The sequence below is a fragment of the Salvia splendens genome, chromosome 15 (genome assembly GCF_004379255.2).
Source record: "Salvia splendens isolate huo1 chromosome 15, SspV2, whole genome shotgun sequence".
In the NCBI taxonomy this organism is placed as follows: Eukaryota; Viridiplantae; Streptophyta; class Magnoliopsida; order Lamiales; family Lamiaceae; genus Salvia; species Salvia splendens.
Genome location: NC_056046.1, coordinates 10367262 through 10393196, shown reverse-complemented (window position 1 = coordinate 10393196; position 25935 = coordinate 10367262). Strand labels below are relative to the sequence as shown.

Sequence of the window (25935 nt, the reverse complement as noted above, 5' to 3'; positions counted from 1 at the left end):
TCAAACATCTTTTTCATTTTATTTAAATATTGGAGGCGATCAAAAAACTGTAAAAAAAAGAAACATAATTAGTGCTGAAGATTTTGTGCGGCTTTGGCCCACTATAGTGGTCCTTTAAACCCAACCCCCTCCCCACACTAAACACAAAAATGTTGGTTTTGTAATAATGAAAAAAGATTGTAGGGATAGATTCCTTTTATATAAGGAATATTGACATCTAATATCATGGAATTTTTAAAAAGTTAAATTTTTTCCACGAACTTTGAAATTGACAAATAATATCACGAATTTTACTCTGAGTTTGTTATTTCACACCAATGAAAAAATTCCAACTATATTAATAGATTGAATAACAATTTTGGAGGGTGTGCTTTAAGAAAAACTATCCTCAAAGATTGAAAAACTTGAAGCTCTCGAAGTTGTTGTCGAGAAATTACGAAAAAAATCTGTATCGTGATATTATTTACCGTAATTTTTACATTGGTGGGAAATAACAAACTCGGGGTAAAGTTCGTGATATTATTTGTCAATTTCAAAGTTCATGGGAAAAACCAACTTTTTGAAAGTTTCATGATATTAGGTGTCAATATCCCTTTATATAATTGTTGCATGACTAAGAGCCAAAGTGGTCCTGAACATATGATAATTTTATGAATTTGGGCTAGAATATTATCTTTTGAATTAGTTCGTCCACTACAATTGAAAACGGGCAGGATTTAGTCATTTTTGGATGGCGCCGTTTAAAATTAACAGTCAACTATTGTTGACTGTTTAATCGATTTTAACTAGATTAGGTTACTAATTACTACCCCCGTCTCACACTAAGTATCACATTTAGTATGGGCACGAATTTTAAGAAATATATAAAGAAAAGTGAGTTGAATAAGTTAGTGGATTATGAGTCCGATCTCACTTATATATATATATTAGTTTTATAATAAAATGTGAGTAGAATTGGTTGGTGGAATGTGAGGTCTGCTTACCATTTATGGTAAAAGTAAAATATGACTCTTATTGTGGGACGTGATCAAATGGGAAAATGTGACACTTATTGTGAGACGGAGGTAGTACGTTTTATTAGCGCCTAACCTATATTTTTGTTGGAAACATTTTAAATGAAACACTTTTAAAAACTAAAAAAACACAAACACATAGTAAATGTGAAAATACACACAAATGGAGTGATTGATTGACATTATTATGGAGAGCAAAGCCATTTTCAATATTCACTTTCGTTGTCCAACAAAAGAAATTCATAAACCTCCAACTGCTCATTTCCAAAGATTAAAAAAATTATCTGATTTGTGTACCGAATTCACTGCTTGTGTGCATGGCGGATCAAAGATTTTTAATCTGGGAGTGTGAATAGAAAGATTGATAATTACATAATAAAGTAAATAAAAATGTTGCTAAAAATATTATACATTGAAATCTTGTTGCTAAAAGTATTATACAGCGAGTACCATGCACGGTTCCCTAAAAAAGTTTTGATACACAATACGAATTTTGAGGCGAAATTGGTATAGTAGGTGAGGGATGAAAAAAAAAGGTTTATTAGAACACTAGAACACCGCTAGAAAAAAAATTAGCAAACAAAATAGAAAAACAAAACTGTTTTTATTGACGAAGATAGTACTTCCGTTCCATAGAAATAGAGACATTAAAAACGATGATGCACTATTTATTAGCACTAAAAATACCTGCAAATTTATATGGTAAATCTAGTATAGCTAAAGGTCAGTACCAGGATATCGAACACAGGAAATAAGAGCATCCACAGTGGGGCGGACGATAGGCCGCCCGATGCCTCGGGTGCGCCATCGTCCACCCACTGTGGGTGCGCGGACGACGGACGATGCATTGTCTGCGCCATCGTCCGCCCACTGTGGGCGACGCGGACAATGGCGCGGACGATGCAATGCGTTTTTGTTTTTTTTCTTCGAAATTTGTCTATTTAAATCTCGATTCTCATTCTATTTTTCATACGAACATTTCTCGCATCTCTCATTTCTCTAATCTCTCACATTTGTCCATCTCTCACAAAACAAAATGAACCACGACGATGACCGGAGTTTCTCGGAGGGCGGTAGTCCGACCTTGACTCAAGCCTTAAATGCAGCCGTTCAAGACGCATTGGCGGAATGCTTAGCCGAAATGCAGCGCGAGGAGGCGGCAGAGCAGATCCCCAGGACAATTCGACGTCGGACGTTTGTCCTCCGCGAACACGCCGCAGCTCACAAACGTCTAGTTGCAAACTATTTTGCCGAGCAACCATGGTGGGGCCCGACTATTTTCCGCTGCCGGTTTAGAATGCCTTGTTACTTTTTTCTCAGCATTGTCTAGACGTTGGAGTCACGTGATGAATACTTCCAGTATCGGGAAGATGGCATCGGCAGACCCGGACTTACGCCGTTGCAGAAGTGCACAATTGCACTCCGTTAGTTGGCCTACGGCACCAGCGCGGACATGTTTGACGAGTACCTCCACGTCGAGGAGACAACAGGCCGCGAGTTCCTGAAGAGATTTTGTAGGGGAGTTATGGAGGCCTACAGCGACACATATTTGCGAAAGCCGACTGCTGTAGATTGCCAGGGCCTAATGAAGATGCACGAGACGACGCACGACTTTCCTGGGATGCTAGGGAGCATCGGCTGTATGCACTGGGAGTGAAAGAACTGTCCGAAGGCGTGGAGAGGCCAATTCACTAGTGGATACAAGGGCAGCCACCTGGCAATGATCCTCGAAGCCGTCGCTGACTATCGGCTCTGGATCTGGCATGCTTACTTTGGTGTAGTCGAGTCGAACAACGACATCAACGTCCTCAACTCATCCACCCTCTTCACCGAGCAATGCAATGGCAACGGCCCGACCATCGAGTTCACTGCCAACATGCTCCAATACCACATGGGGTACTACTTGGCCGATGGCATATACCCAAGGTGACCTGTTTTTTCTGAAGACGATCAGCTGCCCAATTGGTGAGAAGAGAGTTTTATTTCCGCAAAAGCAGGAGGCGGTGCGAAAGGATGTGAAGCGAGCATTTGGTGTGCTCCAAGCACGGTGGGAAATAGTGAAAGGGCCGGCGCGCCTATGGTTCAAGGAAGTCCTCGTCGATGTCATGTATGCGTGCATAATCTTGCACAACATGATAGTCGAACATGAAGGTGGGCGCGTCACCGATTGGACCGAGGATTACCGACGGGCTTCAATGGGGTTCTATCTAGACAGGCCTCAATGCGTAACCAACAAGACCATGCTCAGCTCATGATTGACATGGTTGAAGAAGTATGGGCCCGTAACCGCCGTCACTGAGTTTGCGTATTTTTTTAATTCGTAGTGTAATGTATTAATATTATAAATGAAATGAAGGTTTTTCCTAATTTTTGTAGTTATTTAAATATTCAAATAGAAGAAAATCCTTAGGGTGCCCCACTGCAGGTGGAAGGGTAGGAGGATAAAATGCTGACGTGGTGGTGCATAGGGCGGGCTTTAGGGGAGCCTTAGAGCGCCCCACTGCTAATGCTCTAAGACTGCAACTGACTATCATATATTAAACGTCATATACTATTTAGAGACACATAGTTTTGGGTTTTGGTTTTATACACGAGACATAAAAAAATAGAAATATACAAAGCAGGCTAAAGAATGTAGAGTTTTAGGATCCAACTACTACGACTTAATGATGATTAATCTCACATAACCTTTACCTTTATTGTCTCTAGGATTATTAGGAAAGTTGCGATTCTAGGATAAGCCCTCTCTCGATTGCACATATCCAGTAGATTAGTCTCTAACTATCAAAGTCTTCTTCCAATAGATTAGATTCTAACTCCTTAAGATCCTAAGACTCAAGCCTTCGCAAAGGGTCCCCTCTCTCGAATGCAGATAAACCTATGTGTTGTACTCGTTCCTTTAACCACGTAAAACTAGCTATCTCTCGATTAATCTAGTTAAACGGACATAGTTCTAAAGTTGGCTAGACAAAAGAACAATAAAAGCACAAGAACAAGCAAAACAATCACAATAACTAGGAAAATGTTCAAATCAATAAATCAAAACATGTTCATAATAGTATTCACCAAAAATACTACGAATAATGTTTAACTACTCATAGACAAGTAGTAAAAACAATAAAAGTACGAGACATGAAAGAAATAGATAAAACCCAATGTTGAATCTTCAATCTTCAGTCTTCTCTTGCATGGATCTGCAGAGCTCCGCTCCAATAGAAGATGGATGAATTATGTGTGGAATATGGGATGGAGGAATGTGTAGAGATGGAGAATGATTGGAGGCTCTGAGATTGAAGAAGGTGTAGAGAGAGAGGATTGGAGGCGGTAGAGAGGGAGAAGGATTGAAGACTCTGAGATGGAGATTATGAATTAAGTTAGAGGTATTTATAGGTTGGAAAAAGGTTTATTTTTTGATAATTTTCGTGGCCTTCAAGAAATGGGAGAGATTTGGCTTCACAATATAATAATTTCTTTTCTTCCGTGAATTTCCGCTTAAATTCCCGCCAGCTTTGACTGCACTGCGCAACGTTCGTAGAATAGTCATAACTTTCTCCACAGAACTCCTATTGAGACGTGCGAGATATCTACGTGAAGCTCTTTCGAAGAAGAAGAGAATGATATGCATTAAGAACTGATTGGAATTCACATTTGTTGGAAAAATCTACTTGAACTGATGCTGCTGCACTTTGGCTTTTTTTCACCTTTTTCTATCTTTTTTCTATCATTTATCAATAAACACATCAAAAATACCAAATGTATAACATATGCAATTTAAAAACATAATTTGCATGATTGACATTTAAAACGAGTCAAATCTAGCTCTTAAAAACATGCAAAATCTGTGTTTGTCAGACGACACGGGTTTTAATGTTAAATTGATAAAATATGAGAGATGAAGAAAACGTGATTGAAGTAATGTCAATGAAGAATAAAGCTCACCTTATTATAAGAGAGAAAATACTTGCCAAAAATTGAAAGGATGCTTTATTATAAAACGGACGAAAATGAAAAAAGAATACTCTTTTTATTGGACGGAAGGAGTATATGATTTATCTCACATAATAGGTCGATCGACCCGACCGTTAAATTGTTACATACACTTGTGCTCCAAAATTACTACCAGGGTTGCATAAATTGACCCGGTTAACGCAAAAGGCTCAACCCACGAGCCAAGAACTGCAGACGCATCTTATTTAATTTCTGGTTCTCCACTTCGTCTCTCAGGGTGCGTTCGGTACCATGAAATTGAGGGCTTGGAATTGGAATTGGAGCCTCCATTTCCAAATCCGTTGTTCGGTATCACAAAAATATTTGTATTTGGAATTGAATTGCAATTCCAAATCTTCTAATTTCACAATTTGAATTCCATATCAAAAGTAGAAAATTATAATTTCATTAGTCATAAAATTTCACTATATATCCACAACACGCACTACACACTAGACACACTTCACACACACATACACACACACTACACACCTTCACACACACATACACACACTACACACCTTCACACACTACACACCTTCACACACTACACACACTTCACGCATTTCACATACTTTATACACTACACACGTGAAGTGTGTGCACTGTGTATATATTTACCAAATATATTAAATCCATTTCATGTCAATTCAAATTCATCTAATTCAATTTCATAAAATTTCAATTCGAATTGAAAATTCATCTAATTCAATTTCATAAAATTTCAATTCCAATTTCAATTCGAATGTTTACCTATTTCTGTTTCCAATTCGAATTCCGGAAAAGTCGTCGCCGCAATAACTTTGTGATCGTTGTTAACAATGTAATGCGATTAATTTTAAGGGAAATGATTTTTTTTTACATATGCCATAATGGGGTTTAAATAATAATTGTACGTACACTGTATTTATTTTTTAATTAAATTTATTTTATGCATATATACTTTACTACCTTTACATTAAATTGTGTATTAAAGACACCTATTTATGGACATTGCTCTAACGATGTCTCTAACTTAGGTGTACGCTTTTTTTGGCATCAAATTTATGATCAACAATTTTTTTTTTATCTCTCCTCCTTTCATTGCACTCATTTAAAAATTTTTCCTTCAAATTAAGTATTGTAATTTTATTAATTTTATATATTTGGTGTACAGTAGCTTATAAATAAATAATGCTATTTATTAACAAACAAATAATGATGAATTTCTTATTAAACTAGTCTTTACAAATTTTAGTTTATATAATTTAATATAAAAATAACGAATTATAAGAAGTATATTAAATATTTATTATTTAATTTTAATAAAATGTATAATAAATAATTGTAAGATTTATAGCATATGGCAAAAGGATTACTTTATAACTGAATTATAATTTTCATCATTTAATTCTTTAAATTTTTAATTTTTGGAATGTTGTGTTAAACCTCGATATACAATATAATCATGTTCTTAACACAACTATTTAATATTTTAAGGTTATATTTTTAATAGTTTTTATTTTCTTATAAAATAGTATTAAAATTCTTAGTTTATTCACTATAGCAAGAAACAAATTATATTTTTTATGATATATTAATACGATTTTACGGTTTTGATTTTGAGAGTTTATAATTTTGATTTTAATTATTTATTTTAGAAAATTTAAATTTATTTAAATTATTAATTTTTGGAACATTATAGTAAAATCTTAATAAAAAGGGAAAATATAAATTATTACTGCACATTTTTATAAATATATTAATGATATTAATTTGTGACTAGAAGATGTTGGAGACATAACTTAAATTTACCATAATTCATTGAATTATTCTTCACATTAAATCATCTAAACTAGAATTATCTATAGTTGCATGCTACCAAAATAACATAAGGGTATATTAGTCTATATTTAAATTAAGTATATGGCAAAGTGACATAGGGACATTATGGCGTGGAGATATTATGTCTCTAAAATTTTGTGAGTGGTTGATAAATTTTGATAACTAATTTCATGATCGATTCTTGTGATTTATCATGATGGTGTCACTTGCATCTATGGTGGGTATTACATTTGCTTTATTTGTACTTTTTGTTTTACTTTTATTTGAATAGTTGCAACTTTATGTTGTGTTTTTTTCATAATTTTAGTGTAAAGTTTTAAAAGCAACACTATAATGAGTAATTAGTGAGTGCACAAGTGGAAAACTAGTCATACCACTAATTAAAAGCAACACTATAATTAAGTAATTAGTGAGTGCACAAGTGGAAAACTAGTCATATCACTAATTAATTGATGTGCTCTCTTCGTTCACTAATAATAATTTCATTTTATCCATTTAATTCATTCACCAATAAATATCTCATTAGACTTTTTGCTAATTTTTTTTAATAAACTCCACATCCCATTAATTTTATCTCTTTCGTATTTTATTATAAAATTAATACATACTCCCTCCGTCCAATATAATTGTGTCTTTTCTTTTTTCCTTGTGTTTTGAAAAAATGACAATAAATACTTGAAGTAGATATAGAGCAAAGTAAGAAAGATAAAAATATATAGATCAATCTTATCTATATTATTCTCTCTTTTATTTCACTCTCTTTTTCTCCACTATAACTATTTATTATCATTTATTATCATTTTTTCAAAAAATAAACGACTCAACTATCTTGAGATGCAGATGTGTAAAAGTAGAATTCACCTTCTATTATCTTTTTCTATTAACTTTCTATTATTTTTTAAAATCTATGTCCAGTCCAATTAGACCTTGTATTCATAAACAAAAGAAAGTTTTAATTATTAAAATGAAAAAATTAACTATATATGAAAATGATTTCTTGAAGAAACACGCAAAAATTAATAAAAGTATGAGTGAACGGAAAATGCCTAGAGTTGTGCCTTTTTACTTTTATAGTGTGCAACCTAAAATTTTGAAGTTACAAATTTGAAAATTTGAAAAATCAATATACTATCCAATCTACAAATAAGGCTAATACTTCATTAAATTTTAAAATAAATGAATGAGATAAAAGTTTTTGAATTTTAATAAATACTAGATAAAATATCAACATTGCATGATTTCAACCCTATGGGATTATACTATGACCAGTTGTGATTAATTGCTAACTAATGACCAATCTTAAATTAAGATTAAATCTTAGCCATTAAAATCATGAGATCTAGTGGTTAAAATAATTAATATCACGTGAATTATATTTTTAATTAAAAAATTATTAAATAAACTTAAATGGTATTAATGTTAATTCTTATATATGGTAGTTAAAATTAATCACTTTCTCTCTCCTCAAAATCATCTTAAAATTTTAAATTTACGTAACTCTCTCAATTTAAATTATTTTTTCACAAAAAATATATCAAATTAAAGACAAATTCATAAGGATTCTAAGGAGATCTCGATTGCATATGTTCTGACGATCGATGATGAAATTTTATAGTACGTAATATTTATTTCACGTATATGTTGATAAACAAATTTTATATCAATAAATGCATCAAACAATCTCAATATAATGCATGTATAATATTAAAAAACTGTGTTGATATTTTCTGACACTTGTGTTGAGATTCTCATGTCAATGTGTTGATATTTTTAATACACTATGTTGATATAAAAAAATCGTAAAAATTATTATGTTATAACAAGTTGACTATTTTACCCTATGATGCATTTTAACCAGACCCTAATTCCATATATACAATGACAGCCAATTTTAAAATTCATATAAACTTGAAGGAGCGAATTACTTTTAATTACGCATTAAACATCAAATGTTCAAAATTTATTTGTAGTTGAGATATATTGAGCTCGAGCTCAATTCTAGTTCGATTCAACAGTTATTCATGTAGTTGGTCTTTAGGAATTCAGAGTACTTTTTTCAATTAATGGAATATATATTATTGGAATATACTTTACCGTAGTTGCAACCCGGAACCCGAGAACTTGTTCGCTGTGATCCGATCAACTTGATCGACCATCTCCGGAGTCAAATAATTCTTCCAATCTCCGACCTCCCCGCGACGAAAGAAGGCATTGTTCTCCTCCCCAGACGACAACTTCCCACTCTTATTAACCTCCAAGCAGCTCAGATGATCGAAGCTGCACAATCTCAACATCTCCTCCACTAACCCTAATCCCTCTTCATCCTCCGTGAAAGGGCAGTTCAAGAACTCCGCCAGCCGCCGTATATGAACCCCAGGCTGCTCTTTCATATCCTCGTATTTAAGAAACATCGCTCCTTCAGGATCGTCCTTGCTCAAATTCCAATACTCCAAAACATGATCCCAAAACGGCCCGTAGAGGCTGATTCCGTTGCAGAATCTGTCGAAAACCCCTCCGATGTTGTTGGCTCCCATCTCGGGAGTCCTGAGCTTGTTGGTGAAGTGCCAGAGGGAGACGAAGGTGTCTTTAGGGTTCCGGCAGAGGTAGACGAGCTTGCATCGGGAGCCGCTTTTCACGGACTCCGGTAACGAGACGTAGGGTATGTGGGTGGAGAAGAGGCGCGGGGAAGGGAGGGAGGCGATGTCAGGTTTCTGGTTATCTGCGTAGAGCTTGATCTCGAGGAAAGGGACGAGGTCGTGAGGGTTGTGGGTGAGGAGAGGGTGTGTGGCGGAGGGGATAGGGTTTTGTTTCCGATTCATCAAGGCGAAGATGAGGGCTTTGAGCCAGGTGGTGCCGGATTTGGGGGTGGTGATGAGGAAAACGTCGGAATCTCGAGCCTGGAAATGGTTCTGGCATGAGATGAGGCCTTGGAGATAGGCTGCGGCGTGCCAGAAGCCTTGGTATTGGTAGAGAGAGGATGCGAGCCAGCCGTTTTGGCGAGGTAAGGTGGAGATCAACTCCTTGATTTCGTATTCTACACATTCTTCCTGTTGTAAATATTTACGACTGCTTTGATCGGACGCCATTTTTGTTGTTTAGGATCTTATATTTTTTCCATTTTTACTTTCAAATTGTGTTCCCCATATATACAGTTACAGTTTTAAATAATCATTATGTTTTGTTTGTTTTGTTTTGCAATGGTTGGAACTTAATTTGTTCCCCATATAGACATGTGATTTGAATTCAACACACCGAGAAATCCTTACGTCCATACACTGGAATGCTGGATATTGATCAAGCAATTGAGTGATGGTTCTTTTAGATTAGCAGCGCCTTTTGCTCTCCACATCACGAATACTAGTATATAATATCATTCGTTTAATCTTTTATGAGGTTTGATACTTTTTATATCACTTAGTATTTGTTTTACTTTGAAATGAATGGAATGACTATCCTATTTATAATTAAGGAATGCTCTGATGTCATGTTATTACCGAAACTCGAACCCACAATCTTTCGCAACGGATAACTGATTGGTGTAATACCCTCCCCACTACCAAAACTAACATGACTTCCTGACAAGTGAGGTGTGAGATCTGAGTTTATATGTACAACCTCACAATGTCGACTTATTAATCTGCTTCAAGTTTTATACTCAATGAAATGTGATCTTTCAAATTGTACGTTTACGAGATGATGCTAGAAATTTGACTCTCTTAGGGTATATATGTTCTTTCAATTTCTGTACTTTAATTATCGTGCTTGCACAAGTTTATGCTATGTTCGATTATATTTTGAAAGTTCAATAATATTCAAATAACAAATGCAAACTCCAACGATCGTTGTGAGTACAACATTCAAATACATAGTAAATTTTTTGCTTGAATTATTAGAAAGCAATTGAGGCGACGTCAGAGCAGCTCCAATCCCGATCCATCTCCCGACTAATCCGATCAATCCTCTCCGCCATCTCCGGACTCAAATAATTGTTCCACTCTCCAACCTCCCTGCGCCGGAAGAAAGCATTATTCTCCTCCCCCGACGACAGCTTCCCATTCCTGTTCACTCCTAGTCCCCTCAGATGATCAAAGCTACACAGCTTCAAAATCCGCTCAACCATCTTCCTCCACCGAGAAAGGGCAGTCGAGGAACTCCGCCAGGCGCAGCCCGGCCTCTCCATGCTCATGTCCCAGTAGGCCAGCACGTGGTCCCAGAACGGTGGAGATAAACCTTGATACTTGTAGATATGGGAGATAAGCCAACCATTTTGCTTGGGTAGGGTGGAGATCAACTCCTTCACTTCTCAACCTAATGATGATTCCTCTAAATATTTTGGAGTTTTTTCTGGGGACATTGTTTTATTTTCTTCGTATTTTCACTCCTCATATGTTACCACCTTATATACAATATGGCGCAAAGTAAATAATGAGCAACTATTGTTTTATTTGAATTATATCTTCATATATATAATCATAATTTAATTGTTGGAAGTGACCTATATCAGATGTTACATTTCTCTATTATATTCCGACAGATGTGTTTACATGTGTTTAAGTTATAGGGGGGCCCTTTTATAGTTAAAAAAGTGTGTTTATATATGTTTATTGTTATGTTTCCCAGTCTTTGGGTGTGCATTATGGCATAAATCTAACCCCAAATTACCTGAAATTCATTTTTCAGCTACCACACCATCTAGTCTCATTTCGGTCAAAATTTTTGCAACAGCTACATTTCACCAAAATTTAATTTTATACAGTATTTATTAATATCTTGATGATTATGCACTCAAAATAAATTAATGAAAGTTTATTAACTTAAATTCCTAAACTACATAATTAATTAACCTCCCCGAGATCTAAATTCATTGTCAAATAGAAACAAAATTGAACAAGATGACAGTGTTTTTTTATGAGATTTTGCAGCGTAGAATCACATAAAGTATTGATATTTATAAATAAATTCCAAAAAAAAAATAATTTGACCATCCACTAAAAATTTAGGATTAAATTAAATACTAACTAAAAAATGTCACGACACTGCAATGGCGCAACCGAAACTGCCTTTACGCCCGGCTGCCCCCCTAAGGCAGTGGAAATTGGGGGCTCGGCCGTTAAGGCTAACCCATCCGGGCTCCATTGCATTTGCATATGCTCTTAATCATAATAGAAGCATATATAGTTTTTTAAGTTATGTACGTGACAATTATTACGACTTCAGATTCATAATATATAAATCCATGTGAACCGACACACACTCAATTAGAATTAGATCTACATAATTCCTTGATAGAGACAAAATTTAGATCTACTTACAAATTTAACAGTTGTAATTTGGTTTTGTTATAAGTGATATACCGTCTATAATTAATATCAACATTCCTACTAAATAAGAGAAGTCTATATATAAATGAGGATGCTGTTAAAATCTACTCGTCTATAAATAAGGATGCTAGTAGTATTAATTAGAATTGTTCAACTGGCTGGGTCGTGCGTACGTCTTGAAAAATTATCATTCAAGAACTTTATTTTGATGAATGATAGAATTGTTAATTGGGATTTTGCATGGAAACTTATGGAACACTAATTAGAAAAAGAAAGAGAAAGAGAACATGATACAAATTAATATCGAATACATACTTTACTTGAATTATTGCAACTAGCTAGTGCGAGTCTGATATTTAAACCCAAAAATGGAGCATCTGTTGCACCAACGAGATTTACAATTGGTAGTAACTACTAACTAGTAACATTACTTCTTAAAACATGTTTAGCAATCAATGTATACATACAAATCAAATCAAAGTGGAGAACAACAAAATCTTCGGAAACGATTTTCTTTTGGCATAATTCAACTGTTCGAGAATAAAAAAGTAGCATGATTCTATTTCTAATTTTATCCTATCAATTTTCTAATCGTCTTTGAACCACCAGCTCCAACTTATTATTTCCTTCTAAATTTAAATGAATTGTTACAAGTCAAACATTTTTTTTGGTTCATAATACTCCAAAAAAGACTACTCCACTTATTTAATTTGTCTCGTGTAACATAAACTTTAAAAATAAGGACCTGACCGTTCCATTAAATGATCATAGAGTAAACAAATTGCATACTTGGATCCATCTCAAATTACAATTGGTAGAAAATAATATGCATAGTTTAGTGTGTCTAGGAATTTTTTCTCATCAAGTAGCTAGGTCAAGTATTCGGATTCGAATCAAGTTCATGGTTAATAAACTTTTTGGTAATTACTTATACTACCTCTGTCCATCAATAACAATACTATTATTTTAAATTTTGGTATGTTCATCACTAGAAGTCTAGTGATGGGTTCATTTTCATTTTTCTCATTTTGGTACATCTCATTTCATTTTTAGTGTGAATACACTCAATTTATTCATTCCACGCATATTTAATCATAAAAAATAATACATACGAGTGACGGAGTGAGACATATTTCACTAACATTTTCTAACTCACAATTCTTAAAACAATAAAACTTGTAGTAGAAAAAAAAGTATCATTTTATCCGTAAATAAGACATTCTTTATTTTATTTTGGCACCATGAAATCCTTGAATAACATAGAAAAAGAATCCCTTTTCAGGAAAAAAGTTGAGCCAAAAAAATTACATGTTGATAGTCAGTCTTTCAAAAAAAATACATGTTGATACTTGATAGTCACTCTTTTTAGTAGCAGTAGTAGTAAAAGACAAGAAGCTTTTGATTTTCCTATATAAAAAAGATATGGGCTTTCGAGTTATTTTTCCTGAGCAAAACTAAACAACATTTTATGTCAAATAAATAATGGGCCGTGCTCCTCTTCGATGGCCGCTCCCTTGAATTTGATCACCACCCACTTTCATACTATTTCTTGTCATCTTGTGTTTACTGTTCATTATTTCAATTTTAAGTTCAAAATATGTATCCACTGTATTCTTGTTAGATTTTTCTTAAAGAAAGTGAAATAATAAAAACTACAGTTTGTAGTCAACAAAGTCCAGTGATGTAACAAAATATCAAAATAATATTATCATAAAAACAAAAATTAATACCTAGAAGTAACAAAATGAAAATTTTTAAAAAGGGTTAAAATACTAATGTGGCATAACTGAATTTTTAACATTACAATTACTACATGCAGTAACAACTTTCTCATGCAACAGTTATTTTATTAACATATATGTCTCCTTGATTAATGGAGGATCACTTGCACCAGCATGTGTATACAATCTCTTGTTAATTGTTGTTTTATAGATATGTTAATATTAATATGTTATGAACGTTAGCATCAATAAGTTGCTATGGTGTAGTGGTTATCACGTCAGTCTTACACACTGAAGGTCCCCAGTTCGATCCTGGGTAGCAACATTTTTTATCGCTATTCTCTTTTGTTGACAATTTCAATAAAAAAAAAACAACATTAAAATGTGAATCATTCCTATTTTTAAAAGTAAGAATCATTCCTATTTTTAAAAGTAAGATGTGAAATGTTATGCTGATTAATAGTAACCCAGATGAACCGAAAGAGAAATTGGGGTTTCTGAATGATGAGTTTATTAGGGAAAATGATATGTAATTTTAGTTGCTAACATGTAGTTTGGAGTCTGAGTTGGTAGAATGAAGATTTCTGCCGCCTTCATTCTCTAATAACAACTTCAACCAACGTGCATGATGCATCTATTGCACGTCAATTCTCAATTTGAAGAGAATATACTGCTAAATTAAATAATCATCTAGTAACATTTAAATTTGAATTTTTAAATCCCAATTAAAAATTTTGAAACGAGAGGTGAACAAAATGGAAGTACTACTCGCTTTCGAAGAAACAAAATAGAAAAAAAAGTACTTTAAAAAATGTAACATTTGATGCTTACCCCCGGGATGTTGTCCACTGGACTATAATATATACTACAGTAAATTACAGGCAAAATTGTTGAAAATAATATACTTTGTCTAAAATAAATTATTAAGTACTATGAGCTTCACATTTTTTTACCTGGAATGTTTTTCTAGATAAAATTATTCGGTAAAAAGTATACTACTATCTAAATTAAAAAAAAAATAAGTAGGCAAAATAGTGATTAGTCTGTCTCTATCATAGATATGTAATTTGTCCATATATATTTCTTGGAATGTGATCAGTTGCTAACAACTTGTTAACAGAGCCTTTGTCCTGGCGGCAAGGAGCTTAGATATTATTGTATGAGGTGTCGAGTTTGAGCCCTCTAGACATCAATTGTAATTTTCTTCTTCATATTGGAGTTAATTTTTAACACACAAATGTCGTCGTATTGACATCTATAACATAGGTTGTTAACATAGTTAGCACTTAGCAGTTAGCAATTTAAGATAGTTAGCAACCTAACGTTACAAAACCATGCATTTCTATCCATAAATCAAGCATCAATTTCTCATTACAAAAGTGCCTCATATCTCGGCGAGAATTCTTGCAATTTGTCTTGTTTTGGACAAAGACTTCATTTTCTATATGACTTTCAGAATTTTTGGCACTTGTTTTAACTTAACCTTGATTCGTGTCTGTTGTTTACCTCTTTTTACTGTTCTTATTAGTAATGCACCTATATAAATTTGACCCGACCAACTCTAATTTACACATGATTAATACAATCATTAAATAATTCACACGCTCTCTTCGAGTATTTTGTTTGCAATGAAAATAATCTGTAAGATTATATATGCAATTACTTGGGCCTCTAGAATTGTAGTAGGCTTTACGTGAATTGGAAGAAAGGTTGGTTAATCAAATTATTACAAGTCAACTCAAACATATTGCTATTCAAGTTTTTTTTTTATGTTTTCTGAAATTTATTACAGTATAATTCGATTATTAATTGTATGTCGTAGTATTGTAGAATTATGCTGGCTGCAGGACCTTTCAATAATTTTCCTAACGTGGTCATCATTTCCACTGCGAGCATTCCATGTATTAATAATTATTCTTTACAATTTATTTATTTTTTAATTTTATTATTATGTTATAGTCTCCGGTCTACTAAAATGTACACTTGTGAAACAACGCAAGTTTTAATGCAACTTTGATAAGGAATAGATTATTAAAAAAAATAGTTAAAGTATATATATAATCTTAGTTGACAATAAGACCATGTAATGTGTAACCAAAAAAATTGAAACGTAGAAATGGACTATTTTTGGTGGACATACTCAAATGAAAAAAGGGGATAATATTTTGGGGGACCGGAGGGAGAGAGTATAATTAAACCGATTATTGCAACAAAAAATATACGTACAATTTACTCATTATGACTTGGCTTTTTAACTAAATCTTGTCAACATTCAAGATATAATTTACGTAAAACAGAATAATAATTCTTAGGAGTATGATAAATCTTATGAGAATATGTATATTTAGGTGGAACATACTAATAAAGAGTGCCATGTCCTTTGTGCTTATAATTAAGGCAAGAAACTTGTCATGATTTATGCAAATACGAATTTTTAGCGTTGCCTTTTGTATCCTATGTCCAAAATACCACAAAATTTTATCAAATGTTCTTTGAAAGTCTAATAAGTACTATATTGATGTGTATATATTGCACAAATTTCATCAATGTGGTCATCTAATAAGAAATACTCTAGATTTTATAATAAATTTCATTGAGTAGACAATGTTGCGAGCAAGTGGATTGAAATGTCAATCGAATAATATGATGTGACATCGATTAATATTCTCAACATGGCCAATATTTGTTATCAATATTATAGAGAGTGCATGTATAAGTTGTGAGCACAAGTTGCCAATTGCAATGGTGTGCTAGCAATTAGTAGTATGTATTTGGCTGGCTGAGTAGAAAATTCGGGATTATGGATTTATTATCGTTATGTAAAGTGCGTATATAACACATATTAATTAGAGGGAACAACTTTTTTAGTACATCAACTATCCTAAATGAGCAAATTTGGTTTGTAACATTTCATAATATCTTTTAAGGTTCATCAACTATAAGTTAATATCAATTCAAGTACTTTTTTACTATTTCCAATATTTTCATGACCAAAGTATCCTTAAGGCCATGAGGGCAATTCAATCTATTTACCCTCTCATTTTCATTAAAGTAAGTATATAATTTGGAATAATTGATGTAAAAAAAGATGTTCCCTCTAATTTTAGTTTCAAAATAAAAATATCTTAATGATATTAATATTCTATTACTATTAATTATTTACGTTTAGTTTTACTTATTTGTAATATTTTAAATCATTGTACTATATTTAATATTAATAGTGAAATAACTTAGGTACAAATATATGTAAACATTATACTTATGGAGTACAATATTTGTATATAAAAGTAGTTCAATTATTAGATGGAATATTAATTTTTCAATATTAAAGCTATACATAGAAGAATGTGTTATTTTTAAGTACAATACAAAATTGACAATTAAAAATAAATTAAAATTCTTAACATACAAAAAATCTTAAATAATTCAAAGAGCTAAGTTTTATTTTATCTATTCTTTTGTAGTAATTGTAGTCTAAAAAAATTAGTTGAAATTACCAATAATCAATTTAATAAAAAAAAGACAATGGCATTCCTTAGTTGAATATATGATTAATTTAAATCTATGATTGTTTAATTAAATAAAAAATTAATAGTTGCTATCAATTGTTTAATATCACAATGTCGCCTCTTAATATCATCATTAGGTCATTTATAACAACATCATGAAAATTGTTCATAGTTCTCATATCTATTCCCTTGACTATTCGTGAATCATATTTTTTCTACTTTGTTAAACTTTTATTTCAATGTAGTATTATTATATATTATAAACTTAAATTTTCAGAGAAGAAAGTGGATGAATAAAGAAAGAAAAATAAATTATATACTTTAATGAAAATGAGAGGGTAAATAGATTGAATTGCCCTTCATGGTCTTAAGGGTACTTTGGTCATGAAAATATCAGAAATAGTCAAAAAGTACTTGAATTGATATTAACTTATAGTTGATGGACCTTAAAAGATATTATGAAAAGTTACGGACCAAATTTGCTGATTTAGGATAGTTGACGTACTAAAAAAGATTCAATTAAACTCAAACTTTATAGGTTGCCGCATTAATTGTTTAGCCTGCTGCATAACTCAAATTGATAGATTATGGAATGTAATTACTCACCAAATATTCGTAGTTTCGTTCTGTGGGTCCACCAACTTTTAATGGATTGGCATTAAATTTTCACCTATTTATGATCTTCCACCGGTGGACTGAAAATTAGTTAAGAATGTTCACCATAATATCCGGTACAAAATATTCTACATTTAGTGATTAAGTCCAATTTAAAGCCCCATGGCAACACATGATGTGCAGCCTTTCCTGTTTTTTCATAACTATAAGAAGGTAACCATTGAAAATAGGAGTATGCGTTAGTATATCAGAATAACAATAGTTAAAGGCTTGATACAACTATTAGTAATCGACTAATCATAGAAATTTGAATAGTATCTAATTTATAATTTTATATTTTCATCTCATGAAAAAATATTTGACGGATAATAAAATGAAAACTCCATTTTCCTTGTAGGTTGGTTCCGTTAAATATCGGAAACGGAAAAAGTTGTTCGGTCAAAGAGAAACCTCATAATTAATGCGGTTTAAACAGTCGCCAATGCCTCATTTATTAGGTTGTTGGATATGTTTTCTCTCTCAATAAATGATTAACTAAAATCAGGTAGAGAAAGCAAGGTAGGTTCTAGTGAGAGAGAGGAAGAGTTGACCTGTTAGTGGCGAGGGATTGATGATGGCTGCCACTCTGCCTTTCACTCGGCCTCATCTATCTGTAAATACAGTTGTTGTGTAGATATATCATATATTTATGTTATGTTTATTCTAACGGCGTGAGGTGATCTCTCTCCTTTCTTCATTCCTACGCACGCACACACGTTACCTACATCCCTACGCGTATCTATGTGTTTAGCTGTCAACTTAACGCATTTGCGTATTTCTTCTTTTCATTTCGGATCTGTACGAATTTTTTTTTCCTGCTAACCGTTGGATTTACGCAGCTGTTCCTCCATTTCTCAGTTTTTATAGGAAAATTTTTTCCATTCTGTATTTTTGAGGTTGATCGGTCCAATGAAACGTTGCAACGGAAAGGAAGGACGTCTACCGAATTCGTAGAAGGAGGTTGCAGGAAAAAAAAAAGAAAGGTGATTTGAAATCTTCATACGACTGAGAAGGTGTAGGCTTGTTGATTAATGCGGTAATCTTAATGTGTTTTATCTTAATTTTCTATATTATTTTGCAAGATTATATCGAAAATTCTGTGTGCAAGAGTTCTCAAGTTTTCTATACTACTAGATTTTGGGGAATTTGGCAGTCGAGCAACAGATATTGGTTGAAAAGTTTTAGCTGTGAACTGTGTGAAAACTGAAAAGGGTATAAGCATAATAGGCACTACCTTGGATAGTGATCTTGTTTTGAAATTGTGAATAAATTGATCCAGTTTAATTGGTTATGGACAAAACAGGTGTACGCTAACATCTTTTTCTATGTGCCTTTATGTTGCCTACGTGAATGTAGTTCTCCATTTTATTTATGTTGGGATCCGGTGGTGCACACCCGAACTCCACATTAGTATGATATTGTCCGCTTTAGGCAAAGCCCTCACGGTTTTGCTCTTGGGGTACTCCTTTTTGGCCTCATACTAATGGAGTTGGGGTAGCCCATTTATATGCTTGCAACTCTTGTCCATTCTCCGATATGGGATATGGTTTGCTCTACCACAATTTACCTGTTTTTGCTCACAGTTACAGCTCCAAGGCAATATTCAATTTACCTTTGAAAAGTGGCAACCTATTTTTGTCTCTTTCCTTCCTATTAGATAAATGGAAGGTTCCTAGAATCCTAAGCTTAATTTTTAGTCATTTAGGCTCTCATAGTTACTAGCTCCAAGGCAGTATTTAATTTTTTAGTCATTTAAGCTTACTACCCCGAAGAAGTTTCAAATACAGAGTATTCTTTCATTGCTTCTGTAGTTCTCAGGAGATTTATGTGAATGTATGGTTTTGTTACAGTATAAATGATAGATATATTCTTATAGGAGTAGCTTATATGACCAGGTATGTGATTTCTCTATATATACATTTGTGTGGTTAATGCTTACAGATTGTTCTAGCGTTTGATACATAATTTTTTGGAGTTTCTACGTTTCACCTTATGTCCTTAGCTATATGCTGATCTTTGGGAATATTTGCTGGATTTTGACGTTCTTTTGCTTGTCTAGTGAATGTTTGCTACACAACTGCTGAGGATTCTTGAAGTTGAAACTTCTCCCACGGATGTGAAGGGTGAAAACTGGTATAGTTTCCATTTGTTTCAAAACGTTATTAGAGTATTTCCTACTGCATATGTCTAATTTATAGGTGCTCATGCATACTGCATATTTTACTTTCGATTTTTCACTTGCCTGCTAGTAGGATCTTAATCAATCTGCATACATTGTGACAGTGTCTGTGACTCAGCTGCACAAGACATGATGATCATGAAGGAGAATCAGGACGGAGCTCATTACGACTCTAAATATTTGGGGAGGGACTCTGATCCTGCGCCTGTTCGAAGTAAAGAAACGCCCCAGTTAAATGGTCTTAATAGGGACACCCATCCTTTACCTTTCGATGTAAAAGGCACAGAGGTGTATTGGAACCCTAAACTTGACGATGATCTTTCCACAAACAGAAATGGACACCTTAAAGGGTACGAGTTTCAAAATGGACCTCTTTGTCGTCAGGAAAGTCTGCAGGATGATATAGATTCAGTATCGTCTGACACAAATGCTAAAGATGAAGTGCAAACCACGCCAGAGCATGATAATGAAAATGAATCAAGTGATTGTATGTCTCCGTGTGTAGCTACTGCTTCAGACTTGTTCGGTAGAGATAAACATTTGTATATGGATAAAAATGTGCTGGAATATCAGCGACCTGAGTTGGTAGTTTGCTATAAAGAACTGAATTATCATGTTGTGAAGGATATATGCGTTGATGAGGGAATGCCTGCAAACAGAAGAATTTTGATTGATAATAGTGATGATGGTCAGTCTGGGAATTGTTTTCCTCATCCTCAGAATGATCATAGCAAACATGCGGCTACTGGAGGTGTTGATGACGAATTTCTCATATCAAATGTAGTAGAAGCTGCTACTTCACTGGAGGATTCAGAGTTTGCTGTTGCTAATCAGCAGTGGAGCAAAGAGATATTCCTTGTCCAAGGCCAGCCAAATTCTCCATCAGAAAGATCTTCATTCAAGGATACTGCCACAGGTTGTAATCTGGAGGAATCGATACAGGAAAATGGAGCGGATTTTGGAGCGACCAGCAAAACAGCAACGCATGCTCCAGATGTGGAGTCTTTTGTAGATGAGACTCTTCCAATTCAAGAATTTGGCACTCGTAGTTTCCTCAGATCTTTTCTGAGTGCTTTTGATGCTGATGGAAATGAGCTGCCAGATCAGGTTTGTTCTTGCTAAAAGTATCATGTTAACTGTCAGTTATATTCTTCGAGTTTCCTGTACTTGGTCAATATTGTAGTAGTATAAGACAGTATCAAGAATTTGTGGTCAAGTTTTTAGAAAATTTATTAGGAGCATGATTTGGTCCACAGCAAGCTGTAAATGTAGCTAATCTAGAATGACATTTTGTGGGCAGCAGTTTTCTGAAGGTCCTGCTGCGACATCAACAGAAGCAAGCCTAAAGGAGGATGTGCAGAAAAGTAGCTTAAAATACAACAGTCAGGTGGAAACAAGAAGCATAACCTTCAATTTCAACTCCTTGGGTGCTACAAGTGGGGAAACAGAAATCATTAAGGAACAGCCTGTTGACTCGAGAGAGGTGATCGAATCTGAAATTCCTTCAGATACCAGGCAAAGAGGACAACCTCAGGATTCTAGCAGAAATGACATGAACAACAATAATACTGCTCTGGATCAGTCCCTTGACTGCAAGGATGATAGGGCTGCTGACAATGGACCAGTTGTTAGTCTACTGAGATATGATCCGGGGGAGTCGAGCTTTTCTGCAGACAGTTACATAACACACTCAGGGCCAATAGCATTTTCTGGAAACGTTTCCCTTCGCTCAGATGGCAGTGCAACCAGTGGCAGATCTTTTGCCTTCCCAGTGTAAACCTTTGTTTCTATTGCTCTTGTGGTTTCCCTTGTGGAGATTTATCCTTACCAACTGATGATCCTGTCTGTTTTTTGGGCAGATTACAATCTGAATGGAATTCCAGTCCAGTGAGGATGACAGAAGCCGAGAGGAGACGTTTTCGGAAACACAAGTGTTGGAGATCAGGCCTTCTCTGTTGTAGATTCTAAAGGCTTTTAACTACATGTTAGGTTGTTAGGTGCAGAAATACATTTGCTAAATCTATATTTAATTATTTTTATTTTAATCATAATTCTCTATCCTTGTGTAAAATGTCACATGCATTATTTATCTAAAGTATTTTATGTAAAAGAACACAAGTTCCTTATCAGGATCTCTTTCTTGAATAAACCGTATTCTTTATTTAATTTACAAAAGCTCATCCTAGGCTTTAGGGGAGAATCAGAAACAACTATCTATAATTACTGACAAAAATAAGCTTGATCAAACTGATTAAATCTAATATTCCTTCTTGCCAGCACCAGAATCTGAACAAAATTTAGATCTGAAAGAGACATTAACTAAACATTCTTTAGATAATACAAAAACTAACTTAAGCATTTGAAGTTGCCAGACATTAAAGTGGCTATGTTCATGTAAATTAGATTTAAATTGTTTAAATCAGGTTTTATCAAATAAATCATGTTTAAAAATCAATATTAGCCTTTAATCATGTAATATCATATTCGGTTCGGTCGTTATGATGTTATTAGTGGCTTTACAAAGACCAAGTTTTTCGGATGTCAAGTTTCTAATCACTTTTATGCAAATTAATTCATTTATATGGTGCCTAATTTCATGTTTTACTTACAATTAAAACTTAGAAGTATTTTTAGGATATTTTATTACTTGGTTGTGTGCATGTGTGCATATATTCTACTATATCTCAAAATTCACAACATAAGAACGCACATTTACAAAAATATATCGCTTTCGATGATCATACTTGTATACTATAATTAAAACTGCAAAAAAAAAAAAACTACATTCTGGTAAAGGAAAACTGAAAATCTGCTAAAGTCACTGCTTGCGCTTGCGGCTTGTATATGAAACCAAACTTACAGCCTAGGGGCTTTGGCTACGACTTACACGATCTTGAACTTTCGCTCTACAGCATTTGTAATCATCGAAATGGCATATGCAGCACTCAATGGATATTCGGAGACTGCAAGGAGACATCAAGATAGTCAGAATACACACATTCCAAAAACAAAAACTAGGAGCAAACCGTGAAAATCTTGCAAAATACCCTGACCAATTAGGTAATATGGCTTAATAACTTTGTAAACTGGATTATCTGACTTAGGATATAATCAACAGCATATGTCACCTTACTACACAAACAAGGGCTGAATCACTTGAAATAATTATGATGAGTCTAAACTCTAATATTTACTTTTCTTCATTTCAAGTGAGTTGATCACCAAAGGCCGATGATTATGTTGGCTTTTAGTGACTAATTTGGAGATATGCCTTCCACTTAGAAAGGTGAGTATTAATCATAATGATTTATCCATCTCGTTTCTATGCTTTTCTTCCCTTCCTGTATTTTGTTCAGACAATTAAATTCATCAACCAAATTGTAAAAAATAAAGCAAAGGCATTCTGGCAATGGTTATTTTGTGGGCCCAGACTGAAATAAATCACTACTCTGAATGGACCAAAACCAATTTGAAGGCTTACGTGCTACTCAGGTATGAGATGAGGGGAAACTATTATACCTCTTTCATCACAATTTAAAAATATAAGTAAAATTCTGCAAAAGATGTCGACTTAAGTTTACACGTTTCATGGATTCTAGAGCACTTACTTGAGATATAATCTTCAACATAATCTACATCAATTTTTCCATGGGACATTGCTCCTAACTGTCGATGCACCAGAGAAGAATGTTAACGAATTTCAGCTAAAGGAATGGCATTGATAAAGAACATTAAATAAACAAGGGAAGAAAGTAGCGAGAAAGACTGGTAATGTACCACAAAAACTAAATCCAAATCTTCGTTGATTTTACCAACATAGTTGTGCATGTCAATCAACTTTTCTGAACTATGAGAGAAGCCTGTAGTCCAATAAAACCAGTAGGGATTTAATATGGCAGCAAACACAAACACTAGAAACACAAATCAGCAAAGAATATCCACTTCACCTATTTTACGACTGTTGGTGGGTAAATACTGGGTCACAGGGTTCTGTATAAGGCGTAAAAGTTTCTCACCATTGCCAGTTGCAGTAATGCGCAGATCTTGCAGCAATTGAACTGTAACAGTTAATAACAAAGATTAGAAGTGTAATTACGTTTGTCAAACGGATATATGCAAAATGTGCTACTTTAAACTGTAATACTGACCCATGAGACCGGAGAACCTCTTATATGTTCTTGGCAGACGCGTATGGGGTTTGATCTCCAAAAGTTGACCTTGTTGTGTTTTTACATAGAGAGCTTTCAGCCTCCCACTTTTGTTCACGCGACTATCCAAAATTGTTTGGATTGCCTAAAATTGCCAATACATTGCGTGTTGATTTTCAAGAAAAAAGTGAGCATGTATACCAGGATCAATATCATCAAGTCTAGAGAAAAAAATCCAATAAAAGGGTAGCATACAAGTCTTTGGTTGTAAAGGAAATGCAATCAAATTGAGCTGAATACACAAATCAATACGAGTATCAACAAAACATAGGCAATACTAAAGCAAGTTGTTAATACCTGAAAAGCAATATCGGGGCGATAGTCAGCAGCAGGATTCCGCTTATTCTTCGCCAAAAATGTGGCATGCTCGTCCGAACTCAAAAGCTGATGAGTCTGTCACCAAAAAAAAACAGCATTAAAGGTGCAACACAATACTCACCAAAACAGACACAATGTTACAAAAGTTGCAGTTTTGGACTCCAAACGAACCTTCCCAACTTTGCCAACCTCCAACGAGGCATTCTCGAGAACAAAGATGACTCGCTGCTTGTTGTTTCCCGTATCCAGCGGAGCAATCGGAATCCCGGGAATATCACCAGCCGTAATCTCCAAGTTTTCCTCCTTTTCAGAGTTGGAGCCATCCGTCTTCACTTTCTTCGACGGCCCCGCCAAATCGACTGATTGCTCTCTATCGTATTTCTCAGTTTTGTTCTTCCTTTTCTGCCCTTTCATTTTGTATGCCCGCCCCATGATGAACCCTAATCTATATCTGTAAACAACATGTATAAATGAGCAGGAACTCAATCTAGAATAGAAACAAAATCAATTCAAACACAAACAATTAGGTCAGAATACGCACACCACAGTGAGGCCGGCGAGTCAGGCGAGCGGCAATGCGACGAGATATGCGGTGGAGCAGCGAGGCTGGTTTCGCCGGTAAGGGGTGAGAGAGAGGCGTCACTTTAGGGTTTGAGGGAATATATTATTTGTATATGTACACTTTAATTAGTTTGGGCTTTTATACGTTGTCCTATAAGTATAAGGTTTTAATATTAAATCTTTTAAATTTAAGTATGTATTAATTTATTCAATCTTTTTATTATTCTTTAGTATTCTCTATATTAAAATTATTTAAGGTCTATATTTATAAATGGATTTAATTATTTTGATATTCAAGTTTTATAAATATATTTATTTTATCTGAGGAGTTTTCTATTTCATTTTGCAAAATTATACTCCATCGGTCTCCAAAGAATATGCACTTTGGGGTCAGCACGGGTTTTAATGTAAAATTGACAAACTAAGAGAGAGGTAAGGAGAAAAAGTAATTAAAGTATTGTTATTAGAGAATGAGTCTCACCTCGTAAGAAATAAATGACTTTCTAAAATTAGAAAGTGCATATTCTTGTGGGACGGACTAAAAAGGAAAGAGTGCATATTCAAAAATTAGTGTGGGCAAGAGTTTTCTGCATAATATGGCAGCTTATTTTAGATGTGGTAGATTTGGGGGGATTTGGCA

General features: G+C 34.1%; 3 protein-coding genes and 1 non-coding gene across 6 annotated transcripts; 2 read left to right on the top strand and 2 right to left on the bottom strand.

Annotated features, from left to right (window-relative positions):
* Nucleotides 1-8545: 8545 nt before the first annotated feature.
* Nucleotides 8546-10326, bottom strand: LOC121767739 (cytosolic sulfotransferase 12-like). The gene has a single exon (XM_042164069.1). The coding sequence runs from the start codon at nt 9908-9910 to the stop codon at nt 8915-8917; it is 996 nt and encodes a 331-aa protein (XP_042020003.1). The 5' UTR covers nt 9911-10326; the 3' UTR covers nt 8546-8914.
* Nucleotides 10327-14118: 3792 nt separating this feature from the next.
* Nucleotides 14119-14191, top strand: TRNAV-UAC. Its single transcript has one exon. It is a non-coding gene; the product is annotated as a tRNA-Val (tRNA).
* A 4306-nt stretch (nt 14192-18497) lies between these two features.
* Nucleotides 18498-22374, top strand: LOC121768444. Of its 3 annotated transcripts, none has more exons than XM_042164959.1 (5): nt 18498-19012; nt 20089-20162; nt 20313-21315; nt 21509-21981; nt 22068-22374. In XM_042164959.1, the coding sequence occupies exons 2-5, from the start codon at nt 20092-20094 to the stop codon at nt 22174-22176; spliced, it is 1656 nt and encodes a 551-aa protein (XP_042020893.1). In that variant the 5' UTR covers nt 18498-19012; nt 20089-20091; the 3' UTR covers nt 22177-22374. The 3 variants fall into 3 exon arrangements, with proteins under 3 accessions (XP_042020893.1, XP_042020891.1, XP_042020894.1); XM_042164957.1 differs by having other exon boundaries at nt 18498-19065; XM_042164960.1 differs by having other exon boundaries at nt 18499-19065; nt 21512-21981.
* Nucleotides 22375-22898: 524 nt separating this feature from the next.
* On the bottom strand, nt 22899-25395 carry LOC121768445 (ribosomal RNA small subunit methyltransferase NEP1-like). Its single transcript, XM_042164961.1, has 8 exons — nt 25276-25395; nt 24906-25185; nt 24714-24809; nt 24357-24501; nt 24156-24266; nt 23986-24068; nt 23817-23874; nt 22899-23171 (listed from the first exon to the last, which is right to left on the bottom strand). Exons 2-8 carry the CDS (start codon nt 25164-25166, stop codon nt 23092-23094), a joined length of 834 nt encoding a protein of 277 aa, XP_042020895.1. The 5' UTR covers nt 25167-25185; nt 25276-25395; the 3' UTR covers nt 22899-23091.
* Nucleotides 25396-25935: the final 540 nt, after the last annotated feature.